Consider the following 27,974-nt stretch of genomic DNA (forward strand, 5'->3'; position numbering starts at 1 on the left):
AATCACTGTGTGTACTGTGTATATATATATATATATATATATATATAATACACTCTTGGTTGTGTGCTCACAAACAAAAAATACCTTTTTTCACAGGTCATTTAGTCATTTATATTAAGGATTGCTTACTTGATGGTCAATTGCATCACGGAGACTGAAATCTAAGGGACCACATTAATCCTGGGATGAAAGAAAAATAGTATAGACATTTACTGTTGTATGGGTAATAGGAAAAATATAAAAATGATCAACTGATATTTGTGGTCATTCTATAGTTTTATTATACTGCCTATCATAGAACGGATATTTCACATATTTTAGATTTACATATTTAAAAGTGTTACATGAAGAAATTGGGTAACATTTCTTGTACAAAAATTTGTACAAGAAGCAAGCATAATAGATTGTTTATACACTTGCTAGCTACTACATTTGGTACACCTGCTCAACTGGTCATTAACGAAAATATTTAGTTAGCCAATCACATGGCAGCAACTCAATTTAGGCATCTAGACATGAGCTGTGTTCCATTTCAAAGTGTACTTCAAAACGGCTCCCTACTCTCTTCTTCATTTGCAGAGAATGGCGATGAAAGGAACCACCTTTAACAAAACTCTACCATTCTGAACCCTTCGAAGTCACCACTGCAGACGTCACTTCCTCTGAGAGTTACCATGGTAAGATAAGCATCTCGGATATCTGTCGCTGCTGCTGTGGAAAATTCACACTACAAAAATTTAATATTGAATATTTATTGAAACCAAAACTGAAACCATTATAAAACATATGCTATTGAAATGTGTATTACTTGTAAAAAATTATTTATTAAAAATAATAATAACAATAGTAATAAAGATGTACAGAGATTTTCTTCTTTCTTTTAAGAGATTACAAACCTATAAAATACTAAGGATTTCTCGATTACAATTTGCTATTAATGCGATGTCGTCCTCATTGATGATAATAGATAAATCCTTTTTTTGAGCTCCATTTTGTCCTCACGATCCAGCGAGACACAATGTCTTTTCATGGAAAATTTTAATTTCCTTTTCCGGTGAAGTGAAGACCCAGTTGTTCCCTACACCGTATGCAGTTTCCTTTGAACTGAAAATTTTTGCTCCCTGTAGTTGGAATCATGCTTAACATGGCTGGACACCCTGTGAAGTATACTTCAAAAGGTACTTCAGGCCGATTGGAAAGCACCTATGGTCAAGACCATCAGCCGAAGTTTAAACAAAGCTTCAGAATGGGGAGTCTGAGGTGTCGGTGCTAGATGGGCTGGTCAGAGTATTACTGAAATTGCTGATTCAAAGGGATTTTCATGTACTAATATCTGTAGGATTTACAAAAAGTGGTCTAAAACAGAATAAATAGCCAGTGAGCAGCACTTTTTTGGGCAGAAATGCCTTGTTGATGACAAGGTCAGAAGACAAGGGCCAGATAGGTTCAAGCTGATAGAAAGGCAATAGGAACTCAACTAACATCATATTACAACCAAGGCATTTCTGTGTTTAGAGATGAAGAGCATCTCTGTTTCTTGAATATGACGATTGAGTTCATTGTACTCAAATGAGCTCCACAGTCACCAGATCTGAAACCAACAGAGCACCTTTGTGATGTGGTGGAACAGATGATTTGCATCCAGATGTGCAGGCAAGAAACCTGCAGCAAATGCATTTTACTATCAGTCGGTATGAACCAAAAGAAAGGTTTCCCGCAACTTGAGTCTCTGGCAAACTGAATTTACCTATGTGAGTGCTAGTACACGAAGATATTGAAAAAGACAAATACATATTCATCTTCTACAGCACTTGTCCTGTACGGGTGTCGCAGAGGCCTGGAGCCTATGTGAGGAGACTTTGGGGTTGAGGCAAGGTACACCCTCAGCGAGGTGCCAATTACACACACAAACACAAAGATGGATGATTTCTTGGGAACTGCAGTCTGCATTGTCTTTGGGCTGTAGGAGGAAACCGGAGTACCCAAAGAAAAGCCACAAAGGTGGGTATTGAATCTTCGACCATGGAGATGCAAGGCCATAGTGCTAACCAATAATTTCATACACACACATAATGTACACACATATAAACAAAGAAATACATAAGATAAATATAAATAAAACATTAAATTAACAGAAAGCAAGTGTCAAGTATCTTTTTTTAATGTTCCTGTTTTCACATTGTTCAATCAATTTAAAAAACTTAATCTACATATGGATACAGAGCTAAGAGTAGAGATTAATCTATAATCAAGTTTTAACACACATTTTCTTTATTCATTTATTAAAGCATGTAGGTGCATTCACAATATGATAAGCACGGGTTGGTATTTAACATTAAAAGGGGTACAAGAATAGATTTATAATACAGTTTCACAGTAACAAGAGAGATATTGAAATCCAAAATTTAGATGTTAATAACTTAAAAAGCCATTTTAGCTTTCAGAAGTCTCAGTCTCACTTATCTCACTTTCCCATTTCTCAAGAAAGTCCTGCATGTTTAAGTTAAAGGTGTCAATCCCTTTACCAGAGAGGTGAACCCCATCAGGTCTGTAAAGGCCGGAGTCCAGTCTAGGCATTATATTTTCATGAGTCAACGAAGAACCCCCTAGATCTGCCATGATGCCACGTATAGTTTTGTTGATCGCCTGTCGCATGTTGTTGACTGCTGTGCTGTCAGTTGAGTGTTTCCAGGACTTGCGTGGCAGGATGTCTGACCAAACAAGCTGACATTGGGGAAAAATGCTCTTCATTGAAATCAGGTCTTTCTTCACTGCTAACACAAAGGTCTCTGGGGTCATCGTGCCAATATCATTTCCCCCAAGATGTATGAGAATCACATCTGGTTTGGGCCAGTTGTCCTTAAGTTGTAGCAGCTGGGGCAAAAGCTGTTGCCATGTCATGCCCTGCACCCCCTTCCACCATACGCGTACACTGTTTGGGTCCATGCCAAGCTGCATACCTATTTCAGGAGACGTGGCCCTCTTCTCAGCCCAGAACACAAGGGAGTGGCCACATATCCACACATTCTTTACTTCTGTTCGTATAACTGTCCCTGTAAAAATATAAAAGGTATAGGTGCATTAAAGTCAGTGTACTTGGACAAGAAGGATGGGTTTGCCCTGTCTAAAACTGTGGTAAATATTTAACACTTTCTTCTTACTATAGGTAAGGTGAACAATACATTCTTTTCATTATTCACAGAATTGTACCGTACTACGAGAAAAGGTAGTCCTGATTTAAACATATTACTTTGAGCAGTTTTAGGGATTTTTTTGTCTAGAATTCTCAATCCATCCTGGACTAACCTATTGCCAAAACAAAAATTAAACAAAGATTAAGCTTGTGGCAACTTGCTAATAAATGTTTTTTTGGGTGTGTGTGTGTAGAATTTCCATATTGACCGAAAGTTGGATCGGCATTTTTAGCAGTGACTTAAATTCTAGCACTTAGCTAGCATCTTAAAGCACATAAAAGTTTAGTCTGACATTTGACACCTGGAGGGTCAGACCAAGAAGTTTTAGGAAATGTAAAGCATTAATCGGTTAATTAACGTTCTAAAAAAACATTGGATTTTAGCCTCTGGACTCTGAATATTGCAAAAGCCGCTGTCAAATCAGAATCCACAGAATTTACTACTACAGAACTATTTTTGCACAAATTGTGTGGAAAAACAAAAAAACAATGGCTATGGCAGAAAAGAGTCATAGCACATAGAACATCGAAAGTTGCGGACTGGTTTCCATGATTACCCTTGTTAACTGGTGAAAGCACTTACAATGCATCAAGTCAGCATCAGGAATGGAACCTCAGGCAGTGGAAAAATGTGTCCTGGTCACCTGAATCACATTTTCATTTACATCATGTAGACACCCAGGTTTGTGGGCGTCACTTACCAGGGGAAGAGATGTTCCGTGATGCATTACGGGAGATACTATGCAAAAAGCATTACAGCAAAGGCGATCCTGAGAAGCCAGGGACCCTGCTATTCACGTGTCTGTCATTTTGACACGTACCACCTACCTAAACATTGTTGCAGACCAAGTACACTCCCTCATAGCAACAGAATTTCCTTAATTTCCATTCAGCAGAAGGATCCTCCTCAAAAGTGGAAAAATTGTTCAGGAACGACTGAGGAAAATAACGATGAGTTCCAGCTGCTCACTTGGCCTCCAAATTCCCAAGCGCTTAATCCAATAGGGCTCTGTAGGATGTACAGGACAAACTAGTCCAATCCAGGGATGTCCTACCTCACAACTTGCAGAACTTAAATGCTGCCAACAACCTGGTGCCAGATACCACAGCACAGCTCAGAGTTCTCGAGAAGTTCATGCCTCAATTAGTCAGTCCTGTTTTATGTACTAGGGGAACCTACACAATATTAGGTAGTGGGCTGATCAGTAGTCTGATTATGCTGATTCATGTACTTCAGATTAATCAAAATAAAGAAATTAGGGGTGTAAAGATATGCAAAAGTCACGGTTCTGTCCATACCTCAGTTTGATTTTACCGTTCAGTTTTTCAGTACAGTGAAGGTTTTTAAGTTTTTACAATGAATTTAACTTGTATACATATGAACCTGTTCAAACTTGTGGACAAACTGGCAGATTAGCCTAAACACAAAAATACCTATCTGTCACTCACTCATTGTCTATACTGCTTTATCCTGTATACAGGGTCGCGGGGGCCTAGAGCCTATCCCAGGAAAATTAGGGCATGAGGCTGAGGTACACCCTGGACAAGGTGCCAATACATTGCAGTTCACACACTAACACTTACATGCTCATTCAGACAACACTATGGGCAATGTTGGCAATGGCAATTAACCTACAGTAATCTGCATGCCTTTGGACTGTGGGAGGAAACCGCAGTACCGAGGGGAAAACGGCCAGAACGAGGAAAACATGCAAACTCCATGCACACAGACTTGAGGAGGAAATTAAACCTGGACCCTGGAAGTGCAAGGTGACCGTGATAGCCACTGTGATAGCCACCATGCTGCCTTACCCATCCTCACCTGTATAAAATTCCATTAGGAGATTGTTGGAGAGAATCTAGTTAAAGCTAGACTGTATTCACTCACAAAATCACAAGGCACAGAGCCAATATCCTGTACTAAATTTAAATATGCATTACACCCCCACAAAAACTGCTTTCGAGGGGATAATCACCGTTAGCTAGCTCTATTGTTGCTTAAAAAAAAGAACAAAGTCCATTTCTCATACTTCAAAGTTGAATTCTGCATTTTACAAAATGTTTTATAATTTTGTAATAATGCATTAAGAAAGTTCAGGTGATGTGGTAATGTCCACCTCACAGTAAGCTTGAGCTTACAAGGTTACTGTAAGGTTATCTGGTCCTCACCATATCAAGCTTATTCTTTGAGAAGGGTGAAATTCCCAGCTCATATAGATTTAATCAATATTTATCCATCCATCCATCCTAGCTATCTATTTAACTGACTATGCATCTTTCTGTCTGTCCATGTACACATCTTTCTACCTCTCCATCTGTCGATCTACCCTTTTTTCTATCTCTCTTTCTATCTATCCACCTTCCTATCTACAAACTTATATATTTATAGAGAAACCAAGATAGCTTGTGCATATGAGAGAACGAAAGAGAGCAAGAGCTAGACAAACAGGGAGAGAGAGAGAGAGAGAGAGAGAGAGAAGGCAAACAGTTCCGAAAATATTTATAACACCTTAATCTTTTTCATACTTTATTGTTATAGAGTTAATTTATAATGGATTCAATTGATGTCTGGGCCATTAACTTATAAATATTAATGTATACATATTCAATAAACATATTAAATATGGAGCATTTAAATAAGGAGCATTTACTTTTAAACTGCGTGGAGATCTTGCTCAAGATAGGATACCATTTCGGAATCTTTGAAAGGTCCCAAAAAGATAGTGGGCTTCATCATTGTGAAGTCAAAGAAGTTTGAAACCGTGTCTTAGAAGAGAAGAGCGTGCCTTAATAACCGAGAAGGTCTTTGGTCTTGAAGGTAACCAAAATAAATAAATAAATAAATAAAAGCCTAGAAAGCAGGAAAAAAACTTCAGAATCCCTCTGCAGAGATGGAGAAATTTGCCGTATAGAGTACATACACTATTAGCAGGAATATGAACAGAGATGGCTCAGGCAGTTGAGGCTCTGTATTGCTGATCAGAGGGTTGGGTGTTGCCACTGTTGGGGCCATGGGCAAAGTCCATAGAGATGCAGAGCACAGAGCCACAGAGATGCAGGGCATTCTCAGTGCCAGTCCCAGGGCTGGGATAAATAGGCAAAGTTGTGGCAGGAAGATCCAATGTATCAACCCCGAGAATAAGACACAGCCCATGTAAAAAAATATATATATTGAATCCATTTTAAATTGCGTCTCTAGAACAATAAAGTGTGCAAAAGCTGAAATAGTCTAAAGAGTCATTCACTAAGCATTAACAGTTAACAAATTTTAATTAACAAATACAGATTCAACAGGTATTGCAACGCTTGTTAATAAGAATTAATTTATTAATGCACCTTGCACATGTTGGCCTCAAGCTCCATTAGGCCAAGCTGTGTCAAACAGTAAAGCAAGCGAGAGAGTAAAAAAAAACAAAAAAAAAACAGAAGCTACAGTACTTAGTAGCAGGTACCAGACATATCGCCATATAAGTCAGAGCTGATGGGTAGTACTGTACCCATATTAATAAACATTAAAACGGCAGCGCTTAGTAGGAAAAAATGTTGACTAGGAGACCAACTTGCCTAGTCATTTTTGTCACTACTTTAAACGCCTAAATAACCTTACAACATCCCTTTAACAGGAAATGGCTCCGTGTTTGACACACAGCTAATACTATTCTTAAAATTTTAGTGATGGGAGTTAGAAACCATTCCATAATTAATCATCAGTTTGAGTAAACCAACCGATGAGCGGATAATAATAGGTTTTATTCGATGATTCCCATCAATAACACAATATGAACCAAAATATACAGTACTGAAATGAATAGACAAACAATATAACCTTGTTGTTATCTGAGTATATTTCTCCTGAAAAAACTAACATACACACTAGTAGCATGTTGATTGACCATGGTATGCATTATGCAAACGTTTGAAGTGTGTGTGCACCATCACGGTGTGTTTATATCATTCATGCAGATTCTCAACCTGGATTCCCCGAACAAAGGTTGCTGAAAATTGCTGCAAAAGGAGACGATTTGCTTGCAATTTGCTTGCGGAATGCAGTATCTGCTGGATCTTTACAGTTGAACACACTTTCCTTTAACATTTTAATTCAATTCAATTTTATTTGTATAGTGCTTTTAGCAATGTTCATTGCCGCAAAGCAGCTTTACACAATCAAAGGAATTATTTACGTTTGTATGAAATGTGAATTTGTATGAGTCAAAATGGTCAGTTTGCCACAAGTACTGTAGGCATCAGGTGGTGTAAGATCAGGGGAATGGGACGGATATGGAGAGGGAATTGTTCTGCTACTTTGTTTAAACTTGGTTCCCTTTCACGACCACTGCATAAATTAATACTCATCTATGAATCCTTTTTCCTCCGTCCAGAGGCTTATTTCCTACAACAACTGCACAACACAACTTTCTTTTTACTACTGATGAACATGTGCGTCTAGAGCTTTGCCCCGTTGAAAAAACGCACATGCACGTCCAAGGTGCCCAAGTTTCAGTACTGTATATTTTGGTAAATGCTTACTGCACACCGTAAATGCATTTTATTTTCTAGCTATGGTTTATGGTTTATTGTTGAGCTTTTGCCTAAAAACAACAAGTGTCAGAAATACTACACTGATACCTGGTGCTGATTTCTGGCTTAGTCCTCGTGTTCGTTGGGCTTCTATTTGCTGTTCCTTCTTCAGTCTCATTCTCTGATTAAACTGCTCCAGCTGCTCCAAACATAAGTGTTAATAAATGATCCCAAGGCCCAAAACTGAATAAAAGCATTATATGAAATACACATGAAGCAAAGAAAAACTTCCTCTTACTTTTTTTTTTTACCATGTTTGCATAAGTTTCGATACAAAAGAAAAAAGTGAACAATTTGTAGTAAAAAAAAAACTTTCTTCCCACATGTGGCTGTAAAATATTAACATACCCTTTTTTTCTGTTTAGCTTTGATGTCATCTTCCATCATGGGTACCATTTGAGATTCAGCTTCATCGTCACTATCTTTATGTGGCTTTTCTGTCTGTATGCTAATGACAGAATGTACTTCTTTGGCTGCAGAAATTTTACCACTAACAGACTCCTGAGTTTGTACAGTTTCTATTGTTTTGAGACACCTGTTTTTTTTTGTCCTACCCTGCTGCAGGACATAACCAGAACTGTCAGGCTGCATAGCAAAACCAAACTGACCTAAGGTGGATGGATAAGAAGTAGTTGGTGAAGTACCAAAAGATCCTGGTGTGGTAAAAGTAGAGAGCGATGAGCAGAACTGGACAGGGCTTGGTGGCATCATGGATGAAGGCATGGCAGACGCTAGATAATCCCCATAGCCAGATGATACGTAAGAGGACGGTATTGGATAAGCAGTAGTATAATGCTGAGGATTTAGAGAAATCGATCCATAGGGATTTTGTTCTCCACCCATGGCATAACTATAGTTCTGAACATCTTGCTTGCTTTTAACTTTAAGTGCAGCTGAGGAGAATTCACTAGATATCTGAGTATACTGCAAACTAAAAGACTGAGCTATTGAGGAGCATTCTGCAGGCAGTTTGTACGGATCATGTGTAGCTTCAGGTGATGCGGTTTTGTATGCATCAGACTGTTTTGCTTCTGGGATGTTCCGAATGGTCCTTTTAAGTGTTGACAGCTCCCGCTCCCTGACTGCAACTTCATCAGGGCGATTCTTAAGAGAATCCCAATAGCTCATGTAAACCTCCCGATTAGAGGTTTTTGCAGGTGATACAGAGCCAACATCCTCAGAATCAGTGGAGTTACTACTACCTCTTCGATCATACCTACTTACTGATGGTTTATCTCGTTGATCAAAAGAAAGAGAACTCCCAGGTTTGACTTTCTTGCCATACAGACGCTCATTTGTCCTATCAGCTAACTTGCTAACTTCTGTTGTGTCCAAATTAAGACCAATGGTTTGCAGTAGATCCTGAATTTTTTTATACTGGCTTGCTGTTTGGTCTGTGTCTTCCTTGGCGTCCTCCGATTTATGATGAACTGGGCTAAGGCTGCCTTCTATTCTGTAACTCTCCGCTGCACTTTGTCTTTTGTATCTCTTTCTGTCCTCTGCATACGAGTCTTCAAAATATGGCACATCGTTACGATCTTGTGACCGTTTAAATTTATCACATTCTTTCAAAAATTTTTCATGCTCTTGTAAAAGTCTGCTTTGACTGCTGGAAGGTATTGCATCTCCATATGGAAACCGATTCTCAGGCTTTGCTTCAACACCATATTTCATTCCAACAATTTTGGAAAAGCCACTTCCATCTACCACAGCTCTTTCATGTGGTAGTAGATCATCCTGAGTGTTCTCAACTAGCCCAAACAAAAGGTTCTTATGCAGTTTGCTTCCCATTAAGGGAGAGTTGTCTTCTTTGCAGTCTGTTTCTTGGAACGGATCATACAATTCGTCTTCACAAGTCACTTTTCTTCCTGCTTGTTCTTGTGGGATGCCTTGATTCTCCAGTGAATCAGTATCTTTTTTAGTACCTTTTAACAATGATGACAATAAATTTGAATCTGCTTTGTTTAAAGCACCAAGAAACCGTTCCATTTGTGTTGCTAGATTACTTTTTCGTTCTGTTGCTGAAGACTGGGTTGAGGAGCTCTTACTTGTGGATGCCTGGTCACAAACCCGGTAAGACTGCGATAACTGGGATGGCAATGTAGAATAATTTTGGACTTTGGTCTCTATGGAACTTTTTTGGTCATAAAATAATCCAGAACTTGGCTGAAATGACTGCTGACCCATTGCCTTGGTACTGCTCTTATGTGAACTGGCAGAGGCTTCATTAATCAGTTTCTTGAAAAGATCAACAGTGTTAGAGAGTACTGATGATGGATTACAGGGAGTTTTAAATGCAGTATCTGAAGACCCAGAGGGACTGAGGAAAGCTGGGCCATCGTCTGTAGGTTGTTTAGACATTGGACAATGAGCATACTGACCAACTGAAGTCAAAGGCTTCTGTAAAGCAAGGGAATATATTAATTTAACTTTTAGCCACAGCATTCCCAAAGAACATTTAAATGTTTTCCTTCATTAGTATTAGGGGGAAAGGTATAGTAAGTAGACAACCACTACTACAACACTCTTTTCCTCTCATCTCTATTATATACTATTATTTGTCAGTTTTAGAGTAAATGTAAGTAAAAGTTAAAGAAAAGTAAAGTAAGCAGTAAGTAATTAATCAATTTACAGTTATACAGTTATAATTATAAAATTACTATTTTGTGAGAATTTTGGTAAACTAATTCCCCATGGCATGCAGTTACTTAACAAATTAGAAATAATTAAAATTATTACAAATCCCTATAAATAACTAATACACTACACTGTTCTGAACCTTAATTTAGACAAATCACCATGAGTGGAATAAGACTGACCTTTGACTGGTCAGCAATAGATTCTGACTGCTTCTTCAGAATAGACTTTTTTGGCTGAAGATCAGGTTTTATGTCAAGTTGCCAGGAGTTTGTCATGTTTATGTTCAGGTCCTCTGTGCATGAGGCAAAATCATATTTCTTTTTTATTTCAGACCCATCTGAAAGTGCTTTAGCCTTTTGTTCCAGAGCCATAATTGCTCTTTTACGTGCAATGCATTCACTTAGTTCCTCTAACTGTCTTTTTTTCCTAGCTAATTCTTGATCTTCTATCCCAGATGTAGGACTCTGTCCAATCCACATAGGGACTGAGCCATCAGAAGTGTATTCACTAGAAGGTTTGGTCTTGCTTTCTTCAGTTTTCTTTAAAGAAAGTACATAAATTAACAATACCAATAAGATGCTGCAGGTTATGGTGCATAAAAAGAAAATTTAATACAGGGAGAGAAAAAAAAACGAACCTGATGACTGAAGAGAGAGTCAGAGTGCTTCTTTAAAATGGATCTAACTGGCTTTACGTCAGTGGTCCATGAGTTCTCTAGACAGGTTTTGTGCTGATAATCAAACGTAGCAATCCCATGTTGTGTATCCATTTCAAGTGCATCTTGAAACTGACTTGGTGTTTTGGCATTTTGTTCCATGGCAATTATTGCTTTTTTACGTGCTATTAACTCATTGAGCTCTAACAACTCTTTCCTCTTTTTTGCTAATTCTTTATTTACAGCCTCAGAGGATGGCATGCCCGTATCATCAAAACAGTAGGGTGCATTTTGCGATGTCTTGTTGCTCTGTCCTCTGCGACGCTCATCCATTTTTTCTGGGCTGTGACTTCTCTTTTTGGTGCTCCGACTGCTCCTTTCCCTGCTTCTACTGCGGCTACGGCTATAGCTACGCCTGTATCTGTGTGAGCGATCTCTACTACGACTGCGGCTCCTCCTGTGACTCCGATGACTCCTGTCACGACTGGAGCTTCTATGCTTGCCATAGTAGCTGCTACTCCTATCCCGACTGCGGCTATTGCTTCGACTGCCCCTGCGTCGGCTATGTTCTCGGCTTCTGCTACGCTCTCTGCTACCCTTGATTGGGTTTTCCTGTTTGCCTTTACTGTCCTGCTTTAAAGCTTTAGAGGCCTCTACTTTATCCTTGCTTGGTTTCCTAAAGCAAAAAACAATTGAAAGCACCAGTTAGTTTCCCAGACAAACTTTTAACACAATTTTGAGCTTATACGTAGTAGGAAGAAATCCAACATACATTTATAGTCAAACATTTATCTAAACTAAAGATTGAAAAATTAACTCCACAAAATTTTGGCATATTTTTTTTATTTTAGCATATTTTTTTTATTTTACCTTTTTTCTGTTCACTTGATTAAGACACCTTCTTTTAAAGAAGATCATTTCAGAATAATAGCAAGAGGTTTTCAGATTTCAGATTCTCAGTGGGCCAAAGAGGTTTGCATACAGTTTCTAAGTATTTAATTGCTTGAACTTAAATCAAGCGCTTAGCCTAGCCTTCTCCAAGTTTCTAAACAATATTGGGTGAGAGTATTCACTTATTGCTCTTAAGAGGCTGGTGTAACTCTGGATAGTGGGCCTCTTGGCTCAGAATTTTTAGTTCAGGCAACAATTTTTTTATACAACTCAGGACAGGACTTTGTAAAATCTACTCTTTCAAGCCATTTAGTTGCAACTTCAGAGGTATGCCCTAAGGCATTGCTTCAATATTTCTAGACATTCCTCCTTCCTCTTGATGCCAGCTAATTTCTGACATGTGCTTATAACAAGTCACTTATTTCATCAAAACACCATCACAACATGACGCCACTATCCCTATGGTTCAGTGTTAGTGCACTTCACTGAGTAAGAGCCTCAAACCCTTTACTTTCTCCACACATAGCTGTCATCATTATAAAGAAGACACAAAATTTTTGTTTCATCTGACATCAGATACCCCTCCATATGCTAGTAATCACCAGCAAACTTCAGTCTAGCATTTTTATGCCAGTCCTTAGTAGGAGCTTCTTTCTTGAACTACAGCCTCCGGCCACATTGAAGTCCGGCTCTCTTAATGGTGGATAAACATGCTTTGGTACCCGATTCCTCTAACCCCTTCACCAGTTCCTTTGTTGCCATGTTGGGATTCACTTAAAACCTTTAGACTAAAGTTCTGCTATTTGTTCCTGTCTTGTTTGTATAGATGCTTAAAATACCTTTGTTTATTTGGAACCTGCTCTTAAGGAGGAACCAATTTTTGCTTGGATTTTCCTTAAGACACTAAGGGCAAAAAAAGCACAGTCAAAAACACACCATCAAGTTTCTGAAAGTCATTACATCACAGTTTCCGGATTCTTCCAGGCTGCTTAATGACAGTAACTCTGTGTATGCACAATAATTTACACAAGTTAACTTAGCCTACCTTAGCCTACCTTAGCTCAAACCAGTCTGGCCAGATCTCCCCAGATAGCTGCCGATCACAATGTCTAATGATGCAGCTTATTGCAATATTTTCCACCTAAGATTTTCCATTTTAATATACAACTAAAATAGATGTAGTTTGGCACTCATCATCTACTCACTCTGCAGGCTGCAAATCACAATCTTTGCCTGAGGTCATCACTTCGTCCTTGATTTGCTCTTTCGGGTCTTTCAGCAATTTGATTGTCATTTTCTTCTGCACATGTCCAAGCAAAATGTTTCATTATTCCATTTAACACAAACAGACATACAGACACAGACAAACCTTTAAAAATATACAGCACCTTCTCTTTCTTTTCTTCTATTTTTGGCACAGCTGTGAATACACTCTCTGTCAGCTTTCTGATTCTAATAGCTTGCTTACATTCTGCAGTCCCTTCAGACCCCTGTTAAAATAATAAATAAATAAATGCCTTATTCATGTTAAATAAAGGTCTTCCTGTAAAATATATTTAAAAATTCAAGTCATATAGGAAGGAAAAAATATAATGTCAGTCAAACAGACGTTTTAGTATCCAAAAAGAGTTCTTACCACTGCAAGTGTAAATTCAACTTTCTCTGACAAAGTAAGCTTGGCATCATCCATGACCTCAGACAGGTCAAAAAACAGCTGTGGTTCCTGCTGAGCTTTGATGAACCCAGACTTATCATCCAATTTCACAACAGTGCCCTAGAGAAAGAAGACAATAATGCAAATTAACCACAGTTCTTGTAATTTAATCGCCACCAATTTCAAAATACGGAAACCAGAGTAACTGGAGGGAAGCCAAAAAGCATAAGAACGACTACAAACTCCACACATACAGACTGAAGGCCCTCAAATTAAAGCCACTAACTGTTAAGCCACTGTGCCCTGGAATATAGGGAACTTTCCCCCGAATTTTTTTTTAAATCTCTTGCAATTTATTCCACATCAATATATATGGTTGTATACCACGAGAAGGTCCTGAAAGTGTGGTTTATTTTTTTATTGAGACTTTTTTTGGCAAGAACATAAAATCTCTTTTTAGGCCCTTGCGCCTAATGCCCTAATTAAAGATGACTCACTATCTTGCGTTGCTCTTTAGATTCTAGTTGAAAAGTTTCTGGTAAAATCTCAATGTTGATAGCATGTTCTTCCTTGGTTTTCTGTTTGGTGGCAAGGTTAAATTGAACCTTGTCGCCGATCATCATGGTGGCCTGAGTGATTACATCATCCAGACCAAACGGTAAACTTTTCTCTGTGCCATCCACAGTGGTGTTCACAAGGCCTTGTGGGAGTGGTTGTCCATTCTGCACAAAACAAACCAAGAAAAAACTCAGAAATGATAAACCAGAACAATACCTTATAGTAGGCTAATGTGCTTGCAAACTGTAAATGACAAACATTAGTTATGTCTTCTGCAGAGAGTTGCCAGTTGTATTTTATACTATCCCACAGTCATATAAACTGTACATGGAAGTTACAAGTCTGCAGTGTGTCCGTAAGATTGGTATCTCTAGAACCAGTTTATGTAAGCACTGACATAAACAAAGAATTTTTATGACTTTTTAATTTGGCATGTAGTTGACCTTAAGCGTCCTTGGTGGGTCCAGTATTTCTTAATTGGCAGTCATCCAACCATTTTAAAAGTTTACCAATAAACATGAAAGGCAAAAAATGACCAGTGGTCAGATTTCATGTACATAAAAAATCATTGCCCCAGAAAAATTATAAATGCTGTAGACCAGTGGTTCCCAAACATTTTCTGTCATTCCCCACCTAAGGGGGTGGGGAATTTTTAAGCCCCACTTGTCAACAAAATGATAACGAAATTGGCCAAGTTTACTATTTATTGAAATATCAATTTCTAAACCAATAAGATCAAATAACACCAAGTTCAAAACAAATTAAAATACAAATGCAATTGTTATAACAGGCTTACTTTGTCACTTATCTAGAGCTTTCTTTCAAAGAACTCGAGTGGCTTATTAACGTGACTGGGGTGTGTCTCTAAGTGTCTTCATTCTTTGTTCGATCTCATGCTGTCTGCTGCCAGCGGTTTAAGACACAAAACACACACAAGTCTCTCCTCTGCCCCCACCATCCCCACCATGAATCCAAGCGCGACATAGGCTTCATCCATGTAACAAATGTATCCATTGACGTTATTATGCCCACTACATACAGTACGATACTGACCCGGTTTGTGTCCGCGGTAAAGTTAGTTTTATATTCGCATCTCCGAATTCAATATCTGTGTAAATAAACCCGCAAATAAGATATTATATACCACAAATATTTCCTCTCTAGTCTACATTGTCTTTAAACTACATCCGCCTTAAATTATTCATGTTTAAAAGCATAAACACCATTATTCTTTATGGCGCAACAAATGTTTAAGGGATCATCGCAAAATGACTCATACCAACAGAAAGCGCAGAACGATATTGATCTTCCCTTCTGTTTAGCGCCTCAAAAAGCAACTTTGTTGCCACACTGGAAACTAGAAATGCCAGACTAGTACTGCCTGATAACACATTGAAATAAATGAAATTACATATATAATACAAATTGTTTCCTTATACATTGTTTCTCTGCAATTAACATGCCAACGTTAAACCGTTATTGTTGCGCTATGGTTTCACTTCCAATTTTCTCCCGAATTTAGTCGCGGCCAACTCCTCCCCGTCAATAGGGGGCTCCCACATTAAGGCTACTACAACCATCTAGCCGGGAGGGCCGAGGACTATCACGTGTTTCCTCTGAACCGTGTGACGCACCGTTAGGGGCGGAGTAACACTCAAAGGAAAGCGCTAGCCGCTCCTTTCGCATGCGCGAGCTCACAGACACCCCCGAATTGGCTGTAGAGCCGTGATTAATGTGGGAGCACGAAATACCTCTCATCCCTCCCCTCTGAGAGAGCTCGGCCAATCAGCTCTCTCCAGGCCTCCGGCTGTGAGAGGTAACAGCTCCACTTTTTTTCTGATGGTATTTTAATTTACTTGTATTGATAAACCATTTCTTTGCGTGTGGTTGTTTAGTTTCGAGTGACCAATCTTTATTGTCAATAAAAAAAGCATGAATTAGAATAGGTACTTTCCTATTATTTTCCACTAATTTCCTCCCGTTCATTGCGCCACACCTGTCATGTCTGTATTCCCCACTAGTGGGGCATGCCCCACACTTGCGTGAACCATGGCTGTTCTTTATATAGACCAATCTCTCTTCTCAACGTGGATGTTAAAATCCTTGCTAAAGTCTTGGCTCGTAGATTAGAGAATGTTTTACCCTCTATTATATCTGAGGACCAGACCGGTTTTGTAAAAAATCGCTTTTCTTACTTTAACATTCGACGTCTTATGTACACACCATCGACGTACACACCATCAAAGGGGATCCCTGAATGTGTTCTTTCTTTGGATGCTGAAAAGGCTTTTGATCGTATGGAATGGGAGTATTTATTTAGGACTTTAGAAAAATTCTATTTTGGTTCAAGTTTTATCACTTGGGTTAAATTATTATATTCAAGCCCTACTGCCTCAGTTCTGACAAATGCTCAGCAGTCTCAACCATTCAGCCTTTAGCGGGGAACTCGTCAGGGGTGTGCTCTTAGCCCATTGCTCTTTAACCTTGCCATTGAGCCACTAGCAATTGCATTCCGCTGTTGTAGGGATATATCTGGGATTTGGAGGCAGGGAGAAGAACATAAAGATTCCCTTTATGCAGATGATCTTCTACTTTTTATATCAAATCCAATCTCCTCCCTTCCACCTGTGCTCTCATTGCTTAGTGAATTTAGCTACTTTTTAGGATATAAATTGAATTTGCGCAAAAGTGAACTTTTTCAGCTTAATACCACAGCAGTAACAACTGGTATGTACAATTTTCCATTCAACATAGTAAAAAATCAGTTTACCTATCTTGGTATTACAATTACAAGGAAACATAAAAACCTTTTTAAAGAAAATTTTACTAGGTTGTTGAACCAAACTAAAAAGGACTTGGAAAAATGGTCACCACTGTCCATGTCCCTGGTGGGCCACATTAATGCCATTAAAATGAGTATTCTTTCTAAACTTTTATATCTTTTTCAGTCTGTACCTGTTTTCATTGCCAAATCTTACTTTGGTGCTTTAGACTCAATTATATCCTTTTTACTTTTGGAAAGGTAAACATCCACGATTGAATAAGTCCCTACTTCAATGATCTAAAAGAGATGGTGGCATCCCAATTTTTGTTTTTACTACTGGGCAGCAAACATTCGATCGGTCATCTTTTGCGCATATTTCCATAACCAACCTAATCGGCCTGCCTGGGTGGAAATGGAGATAAAGTCAGTCAAAAACCTCTCTGTCTCTGCACTCCTTGGATCTGCACTCCCCATCCCCTCAATAAAATAACTCAGTTGTTAGGCATACCTTGAGAGTATGGGCTCAGTTCAGAAAGCACTGCGGTCTGGGCTTTTCTCTTTCCAGTCCTATCGTCTCTAACTATCTCTTCCAACCTTCTTTACATGATTCATTGTTTTAGGAATGGTACAAAAAGGGTATCAAGCTTTGCAAAGATCTGTTTGTTGACCATAAGTTTGCATCGTTTGAGCAGCTTTCTGAAAGGTTTAACCTACCCAATTAAAACTTTTTCAGATATCTGCAAGTAAGACACTTCATTCGCTCTTTAATACCGAATTTCCCTGAGGCTCCTGCTGCAAATATTATGGATAATCTCCTATGTTTGTCCCCGCTGCGTAAAGGCCTAATATCCACTATTTATGGTGGATTGATGGGTTCGAGTCACACCCCTTTAAGTAAAATTAAAACTGCTAGGGGGAAAGATTTAAATCTCTCACTGTCAGATGATACTTGGAATTCAATTCTTAAACTTGTCAACTCAACCTCCTTATGTGCCCGCCACTCTTTATTACAGTTTAAGGTTGTACACAGGGCTTATTTCTCCAAACTTAAACTTTCCCGTTTTTACCCAGACATTGATCCTTGTTGTGAGAAATGTAAAAGTGGAGAGGCGTCTCTTATTCATATGTACTGGACATGCTCGAATTTGGAAAAATTCTGGAGGGATGTTTTTAAAACCTTGTTGTATATATTGAAATGCAATCTTGAACCAAATCCTCTGATTGCTCCTTTTGGTATCACTGGAGAGGAAGACAAGCATCTAACTCCAGCTAAACAGCGTTTGTTATCTTTTGCGACACTCCTGGCCAGGCGTTCTCTTTTATTCAAATGAAAAGATGCCACGTCACCCACTCACGCCCAGTGGCTCAGAGATATTATGTCTTGTCTGTCCCTGGAGAAGATCCACTACTCAATCCGTTATTCAGACTTAAACTTCCAAAAGGCGTGGGGGCCCTTCCTTCGCTTTTTTCATATACATTTATAGATTGATTCCCTTTTTATTTAATCGTTTGTTTGTTTGTTTTCTTTTCCCTTTTTGTTGTTGTTGTATGCAAAACTAAAAAACTTCCAGCTCCAGGTTCTTTTTTCGTTTCTCTCCTTTTTTGTTATGCCTGGCGTCTGGCCTTTCCTTATACTTGTAAAGCTGGCTTGGAGCTAGGGAGGGGTGGGGTGGGTGCTATAGGGATTTATAAGGAGGTTTTAAAATTCTGTATTGAAACATTACATGTCTACCCTGTAATATCCCTGTTTTAAAAACAATAAAAATATTGTTGAAGAGAACAGAGTAGTAAACATTTTCAACAGTTTTAAAGACTGCATTGAGGAAAGGATATAGTAAATCTGCTTTGCGTTTAAAACAAACGTGAATACTTCCTATCTTTATAAGTGAGCACACCAACTGGGCACAAACATCAACCAGAAGAAAACAGACGTCAAGCTACCTAATGCCCCTAACACCTCAGCATACAAGTGAACAGAAAAGATCTGCACATTACTGAGGTGTTCATATATTTGGGCTGCATTGTTAGAGCATCCAGTGACCTTCAAGAACTGAACGCCTAAGAAGGCACAACATGCCTTGGCAAAGTAGAACATCATATGGATCTCTCCCAATACAGCAACAACAAGGTAAGACTGCACCAAAATATATCCTTTCCTCTCTTATGTCAACCTTCCACACAAAGACACTACTGGCCTGCCCCATCTTATAAGGCCTGGCAGACAGCTACCTAGTACTACGAGTTAAAGCAACTGGGCACGATGTAATTGCTCACACTGTACATTTAACACTGCAAGATAGCAAACTAAATCCACCGAAATCCATCCGGTAGTCCAGGAGCCAGATCATTGATTGTTCGGGTAATGTGGCACCATCAATACCAAGGGTACCGAATGTCAAACAACAACTGAACCCCACCAAGGAAACCATATGCAGATCATTGTGGGCCTAAATGCCAGTGGACATAACCGGCAATGAGTGACTAAAAAAAGTATACATGTGAAGTTTATAGTTTACCAACAGTTCATGTTGTGTTTATGACTCTAAACTTTAGTGCTGTGGTTTTAGTAAATTCTATTTCAATGTGTTGCTCATATTCACAAAAATTGTAATTCACAAAAAATGGCCAGTATGTCTCAAATACATTACCTCATTTTTAGCATTTTTAGGAATGATTTGGGAGACTGTTCCCTCATATTTCGTACTGCTTATGTCTTCATCAACAGCTGCTACTTGGGAGTTTACTGGTTTCCACTAAAGATAAAAAGTAGAAAAGATGATTGAGCTGAACACCTTAAGTATAAAGCAATTAAAGAGAACATGATCTTAAGACATATAATCATGCACCATAAAAACACTAAGTGAGGCTAACCATTTAAACATCATGGAACAAGTAAATATGGTGTTGTAAAAAAAAAAAAATAATAATAATAATAATAATAATAATAAATAAAATAAAAATTACTTGCCAATGATTTGCCTGCGGAGGAGTCAGTAACTTTTTCTTCTTTTGAATCAAACTCTACTGAGCCTTCAGGAAGCTTCTTTAACCTGATGGCCTTCGATTTATCTTTTAGCTACATAAAATATAAATGTTAAACAGAGCATCAAAGAAACATAACTAGAGAAGACAGAAAAATCAAAAGCGCACATGTAGATACGAGTTCCTTTAACTTACAGTTACAACTGTGTACTCCACCTCATCCATGATGTTTAGTTGATCATCTGATAGATATTCATTGATGGATGCAGTGAGGTTGTCATGTTTATTTGACATTATTGTACAAGTATCATCCTTGATGCTCATTATAAGACCCTGTTTATTAATGAAATAAAATGCCAAGGACAATCAGGTCAAACTATATATTTTTATTTAATCAACAAAGGAGTGATTAGTATGATATGTGACTGGTTTTCTGGTTAGATATTTTACTAAGGCAAATAAATCACATCTATTACCTTTTCTCTGATTTCCTTGGTCAGCTGAAATGTTTCTGGCATTTGTGGTGTGATATTTGTTGCTCTGCGTGCCTTTGTAATAATATCTGTGAGCAGCTGAAATTTTACACGGTCAAAAAGTAGAAGGGTGGCATTTGAGTCCATCTTTCCAAAGGGCAGTTTTACAGGATCAGTAGTGAGAATGGTTTTGATGCGGCCCGGAAGAGGTTCCAAAACATACGTCTGGAAAACAGCAGAGCATTTTAACACATAAAATAACACTAATAGAACTTTGAAAGATTTTAATTAGCAAGAGTTAATGGGAACCAAGTTTAAAAAATCAACACTGTCACTATAACTGGCAAATGCTGATATATGAAACATAGATTCCTATCACATATGCAATTTTTCTACTCCAAACAAACCTATTAAATATGATGTTTTTAGTGGGCAATAAATAGCTCTGACATGCAAGACCTACAGTTGTGATGAGAATGTTGCATATACATCACTCAAACTGGTCAATTTGTGGGGCAGAATGATCGTAAATGATTTGTTAATAGTAGAAAACCTAAGTGTACTTTATATTACCCTAAACACCTTTCCTTTTATACTTCCAGCCTTCTAACATACATTATGACCGCAGATCAATCCCTCCTATCGGATTTCACTCAAATAAGAATTGGTTCCCTGAGTCTGACTCCTCTTAAAAGTATTTTCTTGCCACTTTGACCCTCGGTTTGCTCATATGAGACAAAATGAATTAAAGTTTATACATATTTCCACATCTTCTCCATTTCAAGAATGACCATTAAAAGCACTATACAACATAAAATTTGAAAAAATCACTTTTTTTTGGCTGAATTGGTAGTACTTATTTAAACTGGTTGGTTCATTGGCATGGTCAACAAATTTTTGAAGGGGTGGTGGTCCAGAATGTGTGTTTAGAGTTATTGTCCCGTGGGACAACAATGCTACCACCATCATGCTTCACAGTTGGTACAGTGTTCTGGATGAATGCCCCACTTTTACTCCTGCAAACATATCACTGGTCAAAACTCCAGTAGCAAAGAAATTTCTTTGCCCATGCAGTTAGCTGCAAACTTTTGTCAGCTTGCAAGTGTAGATTTTAAACGCTTCTTTGTTGGATGGTAGCCTTTAAGTCCACGACAGTACACTGTGATACTGGTGTTCCAGTAGCTTCCAGATCATTACAGACATGTGCCTGGTTGGTTCCTGGGTTTTCCAGACCATCTGAACCGGCTACTTTTCAGCAGAGGAAGTAAGTTTGGCTCTTCTTCCAGACAATGGCAAAATACTAATGACTTACAATCGTTTGAACCGATCTTGGAATCAACAGTTAATTTAAAAATGGGTCCAAAGACATTCCCAACATCAGTAACTTTACCAACCGTCAGATTTACACTGCGCTCATTAGACTTTGCCTTAGACAGCCCAACGAGTACTGTCAGGCACACCCTCAATCATGATCACAAACAGAATTTAAAAAGTTTTGGGCTTGGCAAATTAAAATACATTTCGGGACTTAAAGAGTCATATAATCTAAATGTGTGTATGTATATTTTTGAACTTATGTACTACTTATATAATTTGACCCTGTGTTGATATCCAAAATAAATGAAAATTTGTAAAAAAGAAATTTCCTATTTAAATGGTATACTGTACAATCATTCTACAATAGAAAGAAATAACAAATAGGGTCGACAGTACCATGATATCAGCATATAAGGAGAGTTTGAAGTTTTCACATTTGTTATTCAATTTTCTATTTACCTCAGGCAGCACCGCAGTAACCACACCTTCATAAACTTTATCTTCAATATCCTCTGTCCCTCCTGGTGCAACCTTCACATCAGTAGCACATACTTTTCCCTACAAATACAATGACAAAGTTTGGAAACTAAAATAAAAAAAAATCATATAAGGGCTTTACATTTTAAATCACTCACCGATTCTTTGACTGCTGTAAAATGCACTTTAACCCCAGGAACCAAATGTTTTCGATTTCCAAAAAAAGCATCAAATGAGAATGGATATTTTTTCTTCTTCGGAGGATCCTTGTATTCGATAGTGCCAAAGCTGTTCTAAATTTCACAAAAACAAAACAAAAAAAAAACAGAACGTAAAATGTGAACATTTACCACAAATAAACATCTATTTTAGTATTATACCACAAACTTAAAATCTGAATAGTCTTTAAGAGAATGTATTTTTTGTTTTTGGCTAAACTAGTACAGTATGTGACTGACTAGTTTAGCCAAAAACAAAAAAACATTCATGATTTTTGTAATTACATGATTTTTGTAATTTTGCCCTTATTTAACACCACAACAGATTCCAAATTACACAACCCAGATATGATTAAAGTGTTACCTTTTAGTTTAAGGGGTTTAACAAAATATTACATTAACCACACCCCTAACCCAAACAAACTTGGCCATTCATGGCCAAATCAGGTGAAATCAGTTGTCCGATTGGTTTTAAGGCTGTTAAAAAGGCTGTAATTCCTATATGGTTAGGTAAAAAAATTGGTTAAAGCTTAAATTCATTTTGGTGATGTAAAGCAAAATTAATATCTATATTATATACAATGCAAAAAATATATATTTTTGAAGCGTCCTTGATCGTCATACTGTCACAATATCCTTTCTTCTTCTTGCCTATAAATAAGACACAAATAATCCGCTGCTGTGTGATTGGTAGCTTTCAACAGACTGAGCTAATGGGGAACTGTTCAACAAAGCCGGATAAAGCTTCCTCTTATTGGTTTCTACCTTGGTCAGTATGCCTTCTTGCAAAACAAAGGGATTTTTTTCTAAAATTGTCTATTAAGCATGCAGGCAAAGGTCTATTAACTGTTAGCTTTATGTAAATTTCCCATGTAATATATACATAAACTTAATGTAAAACCCCTGCTCTTAATGCAAGCAGTTGTGGCCATGTGATTGCCACTGATGCACATATTGTACCACAGCTCCTTTCACTAGTGCAGAGGTTGTAAGCCATGACCTTGGAAAAGCCCTGCCCTTTATTATTATAAATTAGTTAAATTATGGCTATTAAGGGATGAACACAATCACCAACAACAGTCAAAAAATGCTTGATTGGCATAAGGGCCTAGTGTTCTGGTGGTTCTGGTTTGATGTGAATATTAAATTAAGCACTTGACCTGTGTCTCCATGATTTTATGCTCCACAGATTCCACATGCCTTACTGAACAGACAGATGCATGAACAAGTGGATGAACAGGAACTGTGTGTATTCTTCCCCAAAACTTGCATTGTAATTCTCCATCTCAGATTGTAATTTCAATGGAACATTAAGATAAATACTAGGGATGTCCAAATATTACTTCTAGGCAGCCCGAGTACATCCATTTGGGTACCTTTCAATACCAAGTTCCAATAACAGTACCAGGCGCTGTCTAAGGGCACTTGAATAGATCATCTTAGAATCCCCATGTCTTAAGCATATCATCAAGTACACAAAATACACCCGTAAACTCAAAATTGATTTGCATGGAGAGCACCTCTCGAAAGTAAAATCTCACACACTTTATCTACTTAATCTTTTGTTTTGGTATTACGGTATGAACAATTATATCTTATTACATGCAACTGTGCTTACTTGAAAAATCAGATACCTTTACATATCCGATAATTATGATTAACATTAAATACATTTTATTTGACAGATAATCACCTCCTTTCCATTTGCGAGGTCTTTGCAGTCCTTCATTACCACTGCAACCACTCATATGCAACAACAATCACAAAGTTTATTCTTTAAACTACATAAAACTTATTTTATATTTAGAGGAAGAGAATTCTTATTATGCATTTTTTAAACATCTACATGTAAATAAAGAAGGATATCCATTTGCCACAACTGACAACACTTGAAACCCAAGCTAAAAATATTTTAGAAAAAATTATATACATCTCTATTTCTTTCATGTCACGAGTGACATAACACAAGTTCAAATTTAAGTCTGCGTGGCTATGAACGTATGCACAAAGAGATAATAGGGGACAACTTCACAGAATTTTGGTTAGCAGTCACCATGTTTAGGGATATTATTCTTTGAAAATCAAATCAATAAAAAAAATCTGTTGCAATATTCCTTATACAGGAACTTATTGCAAATCAGAAAGCAAAAAAAAAAAAAAAAATTAGAATAAAAATTTTTATTTATTAATAATTTTAATCTCAATTTTCAGTACTCAAAGGTTAAACTGCAACTTTTTCCCATTACTTCTTTTATTTGCGCTCGCACTGGTATGTCAAACTTTACATGCATTTACTTCTGTGTTGCACTAACCAATATTTTATTAAACTAATAAATACATTCAGAACTTTAGTCGTTTCCCATTATTTATTAAAGCAATTTGTTGTATGGAATATATAAATAACATCATGTTGTGGTGCATCCATCTGATCCCTGACCAGATTGACTGCAAGTTACAGGTGCAGTGCTGTTGCCTGTAAGAGCTTACAGTTTTTTCCTCCGTTTAAACCACTCAGCGTGTGCTGCTTTAATTTTGGTGTGCTTTAAGTACACACTAGCATTTCACAGGCTGATTCGCTTAAAAAAAAAAAAATAAAAAAAAAAGAATTTCTTTTAGTTATGCAGATATACTGCCAGCTAGCTGTGCACAGTTAGCTAAATAGCAGCAACCCTACACTGTGTATGTGCAGCAGCTAGCGGTAAATTATTTAGGTAAAACTACTGTGAATACACAACAAACATGTCAGTAAATGTTGATGAAAATGGTTGATATATCAGCCCTACAGCTGCTACCCATGTCATTACCTAGATAATCGGGGTTCCATTGTTTAGATTGTGTCAATCTAGATAACAATTATGGCATTTTATAATACAGAAAGCTCTTAACATTTAACAGTGTTTTAAAATTTCTCCACAACAACCATCATTGCTACCTAGGGTTAGGGTTAGGGTTAGGGTAAAAATACAGTACTGGAAGTGACAAGTTGGCAATTAAACAAGTGCTGCTAAGCCTAAATAGCAAGAAAGACTAAAGAGAGATGCACTAATAAGCTAGCGCACTAAACTTAACCTTAATTTTACTTTCTAACCTTATACTTAGAGAGGAGACATGCTTATCTGATTGCAGAGCCCACTTTTTTGTCTATTTCTTTGTCCAGCTCTGCCTTAAAGTGGTATTGGTGAAATAGTACCTGAGCAATTTTATAAGTATGATTAACAAGTAGACGCAGTATCGGATCTACAACCGATACTGGTATCGTTATCGGTACGTCCCTAACAAATACATCATATTTACATGTGCACCAGTATAATAGATAGTAATATTTTAACATTTTCCTTTTATGATGATTCAATTATACTTTCCACCCAGATCATAATTAAATTCTCTTTTAAAAATATTTACATAGGCGTGTCTCAAATAAGCTTACGTATGGATACCTACAGCAATTAACACGATGACTCCCATAGATCGTCCAGGAGGAGGCCTGAAAAATGAAGTTCAAGACCACTTAAAATGGTGATCACACCAATTTTGCCTTTAACCACTTTCAATAAACTTGAGTGAAAATGGTCTTACTTCACTGATCCCAGCCTGGATTTGACAACAGATATTTCTTTTGATGGTTCTGTAGAAGTGGTGGTGAAACTTTTATCATCTTCGTTATTGCCAGGACCACTGGACTCTTGATTTGTCTGGGGAGTTTTGTCAGCAGCCATAGAGGAAGCATCGTCCTTAAAAAGAAATTGCAAGCATAAAAGAATGCAACAAAATAAATGAGCATTAAATTATAAGCAGTCGCTATTAGTACTCCTGAAAAATTATAATCACAATTTGGAAAAGTAAGAAAAGGGGAATATGTTGCCACACCACCAAGCTAATTTTTCAACCAATTATATTTTTATTAACAGAAAAAAAGTCAACCATGTAGTCATTAGACAAACCTCAACTTTAAGGTTTATGTTGAAAAGTGCTGTTTTTCAACATTTTACTGAGTATCACTGCAGAAAAAACATCCACATGAGTTTTTACTATTGCAACAGTTCTGACTGTACAGTTCATCAACTTATAAATAAAAAAATGATAATATTGCGCCTTTAGTTAACCCTCTTAAAACTGAAATCTCAGAAAAGCTTGCTTTTCTGTCTAAGCTGTTTGATCAGGCGTGATAGAATCCCTTACTGCTACTTTTATTTTATGAAAATTAGTTTAGTTAAATATCAATGTCACACAAAGCAATTATGCAAAACACAGTGTAATCATCTACATATTGGTTTATTCTGATCTATGGAAATAAATCTATACATACATCAACATCCAGTTGTTGCATGAAACCCGAGTCTCTGGCATTAAATGCATTTATTGGGCCATGTAATTGTCCAGGTTTCATTCCTGGGTAACCTGGTCCATCCTCAAACTGTGACGGCCAGATCCGGCCCAGCGGGGCAAACCCTGGTGGTCCATCCCTAAACTCAGGTGGAATAAAACCTGGTCCTGGCGGTCCATCCCGAAACTCAGGTGGAATAAAACCTGGTCCTGGCGGTCCGTCCCGAAACTCGGGAGGGATAAAACCTGGTCCTGGCGGTCCATCCCGAAACCCAGGTGGGATAAAGCCTGGTCCTGGCGGTCCGTCCCGAAACTCAGGTGGGATAAAGCCTGGTCCTGGCGGTCCGTCCCGAAACTCAGGTGGGATAAAGCCTGGTCCTGGCGGTCCGTCCCTAAACTCGGGTGGAGCAAAACGCAGTGGTGCCCCTTCAAACTCTTGGGGGTGAAAACCAGGTGGGCCTTCATATGGGTCTGGGTGGAAGCCTTGTGGTCCGTCGTCTAAATCTGGATGGGGGCAGCGTGCGGGCATTTCAAACTCTTGGGGGTGGAAACCTTGTCCGTGACCAAACCTGTTTCTGAGGAAGTCGGGGGGCCCATCTTCCATCATTAATGGTCCCATGCGTATGTGATCTGCAGGCATCATTGGTCCAGGGGGAGGCATTGGATGTGGCGGACCGAATCCCCCGGGAGGCGGAGGCCTTGGACCTGGAGCCATTCCGAACCTGGCTGCCTTTGCTGCCGCTTTGGCTCTGGCGCGTTTTCGCCCTTTAGACATTGTTTATTTCTGACGGTGATTCGCTCTCTGTGCGCTCCAGCTGCCTGTCGTTACTCGGGAACTACGCTGCTCTGCGCTGAATACACGTAAACATGCTAGTCTTCAAGCTAATCCTAGCTAGGTGCAGGTAAAGCTCAATCCGTTTCTCCGTGCCAAAAACTTGTTAGTCTTTGCAGACACAATTAAGTTTCACTTACGTTCTTTTGCTATTAAAGTTACGTTAAAGTTTTTCAAACGTAATATTTACATCATTACCCTTACTAACAAAACGCGTCTCTGCGTCCGTGCCATCCGTGTGAGACTAACCCCAGTGACGGTTGACTTCCTGTGGCAGCTGAATGTTTAAAAATAAAAGTACGCACCCAACACATTGTTTGTTTGTTTGTTTTTAACACTATGGCAAAAATATAATATTTATTGATCTGTAATAATGACTGGACAAACTAGCGACTTTTTTGGGTACTTTTTTGAGACAT

General features: G+C 38.1%; 1 protein-coding gene across 1 annotated transcript; it reads right to left on the reverse strand.

Moving 5' to 3' along the window:
- Positions 1 to 874: 874 nt before the first annotated feature.
- LOC128528633 (uncharacterized) lies at positions 875 to 27,901 on the reverse strand. The gene is made up of 18 exons (XM_053501614.1): positions 26,707 to 27,901; positions 25,977 to 26,131; positions 25,842 to 25,884; positions 22,341 to 22,475; positions 22,165 to 22,263; positions 20,392 to 20,613; positions 20,111 to 20,248; positions 19,902 to 20,009; positions 19,582 to 19,686; positions 14,109 to 14,333; positions 13,594 to 13,731; positions 13,346 to 13,447; positions 13,163 to 13,257; positions 11,049 to 11,742; positions 10,591 to 10,950; positions 8,120 to 10,171; positions 7,820 to 7,910; positions 875 to 3,053 (listed from the first exon to the last, which is right to left on the reverse strand). Exons 1-18 carry the CDS (start codon positions 27,496 to 27,498, stop codon positions 2,434 to 2,436), a joined length of 6,174 nt encoding a protein of 2,057 aa, XP_053357589.1. The 5' UTR covers positions 27,499 to 27,901; the 3' UTR covers positions 875 to 2,433.
- Between the last annotated feature and the right edge of the window lie 73 nt (positions 27,902 to 27,974).

The sequence above is a fragment of the Clarias gariepinus genome, chromosome 8 (assembly GCF_024256425.1).
Source record: "Clarias gariepinus isolate MV-2021 ecotype Netherlands chromosome 8, CGAR_prim_01v2, whole genome shotgun sequence".
NCBI classification, from domain to species: domain Eukaryota; kingdom Metazoa; phylum Chordata; class Actinopteri; order Siluriformes; family Clariidae; genus Clarias; species Clarias gariepinus.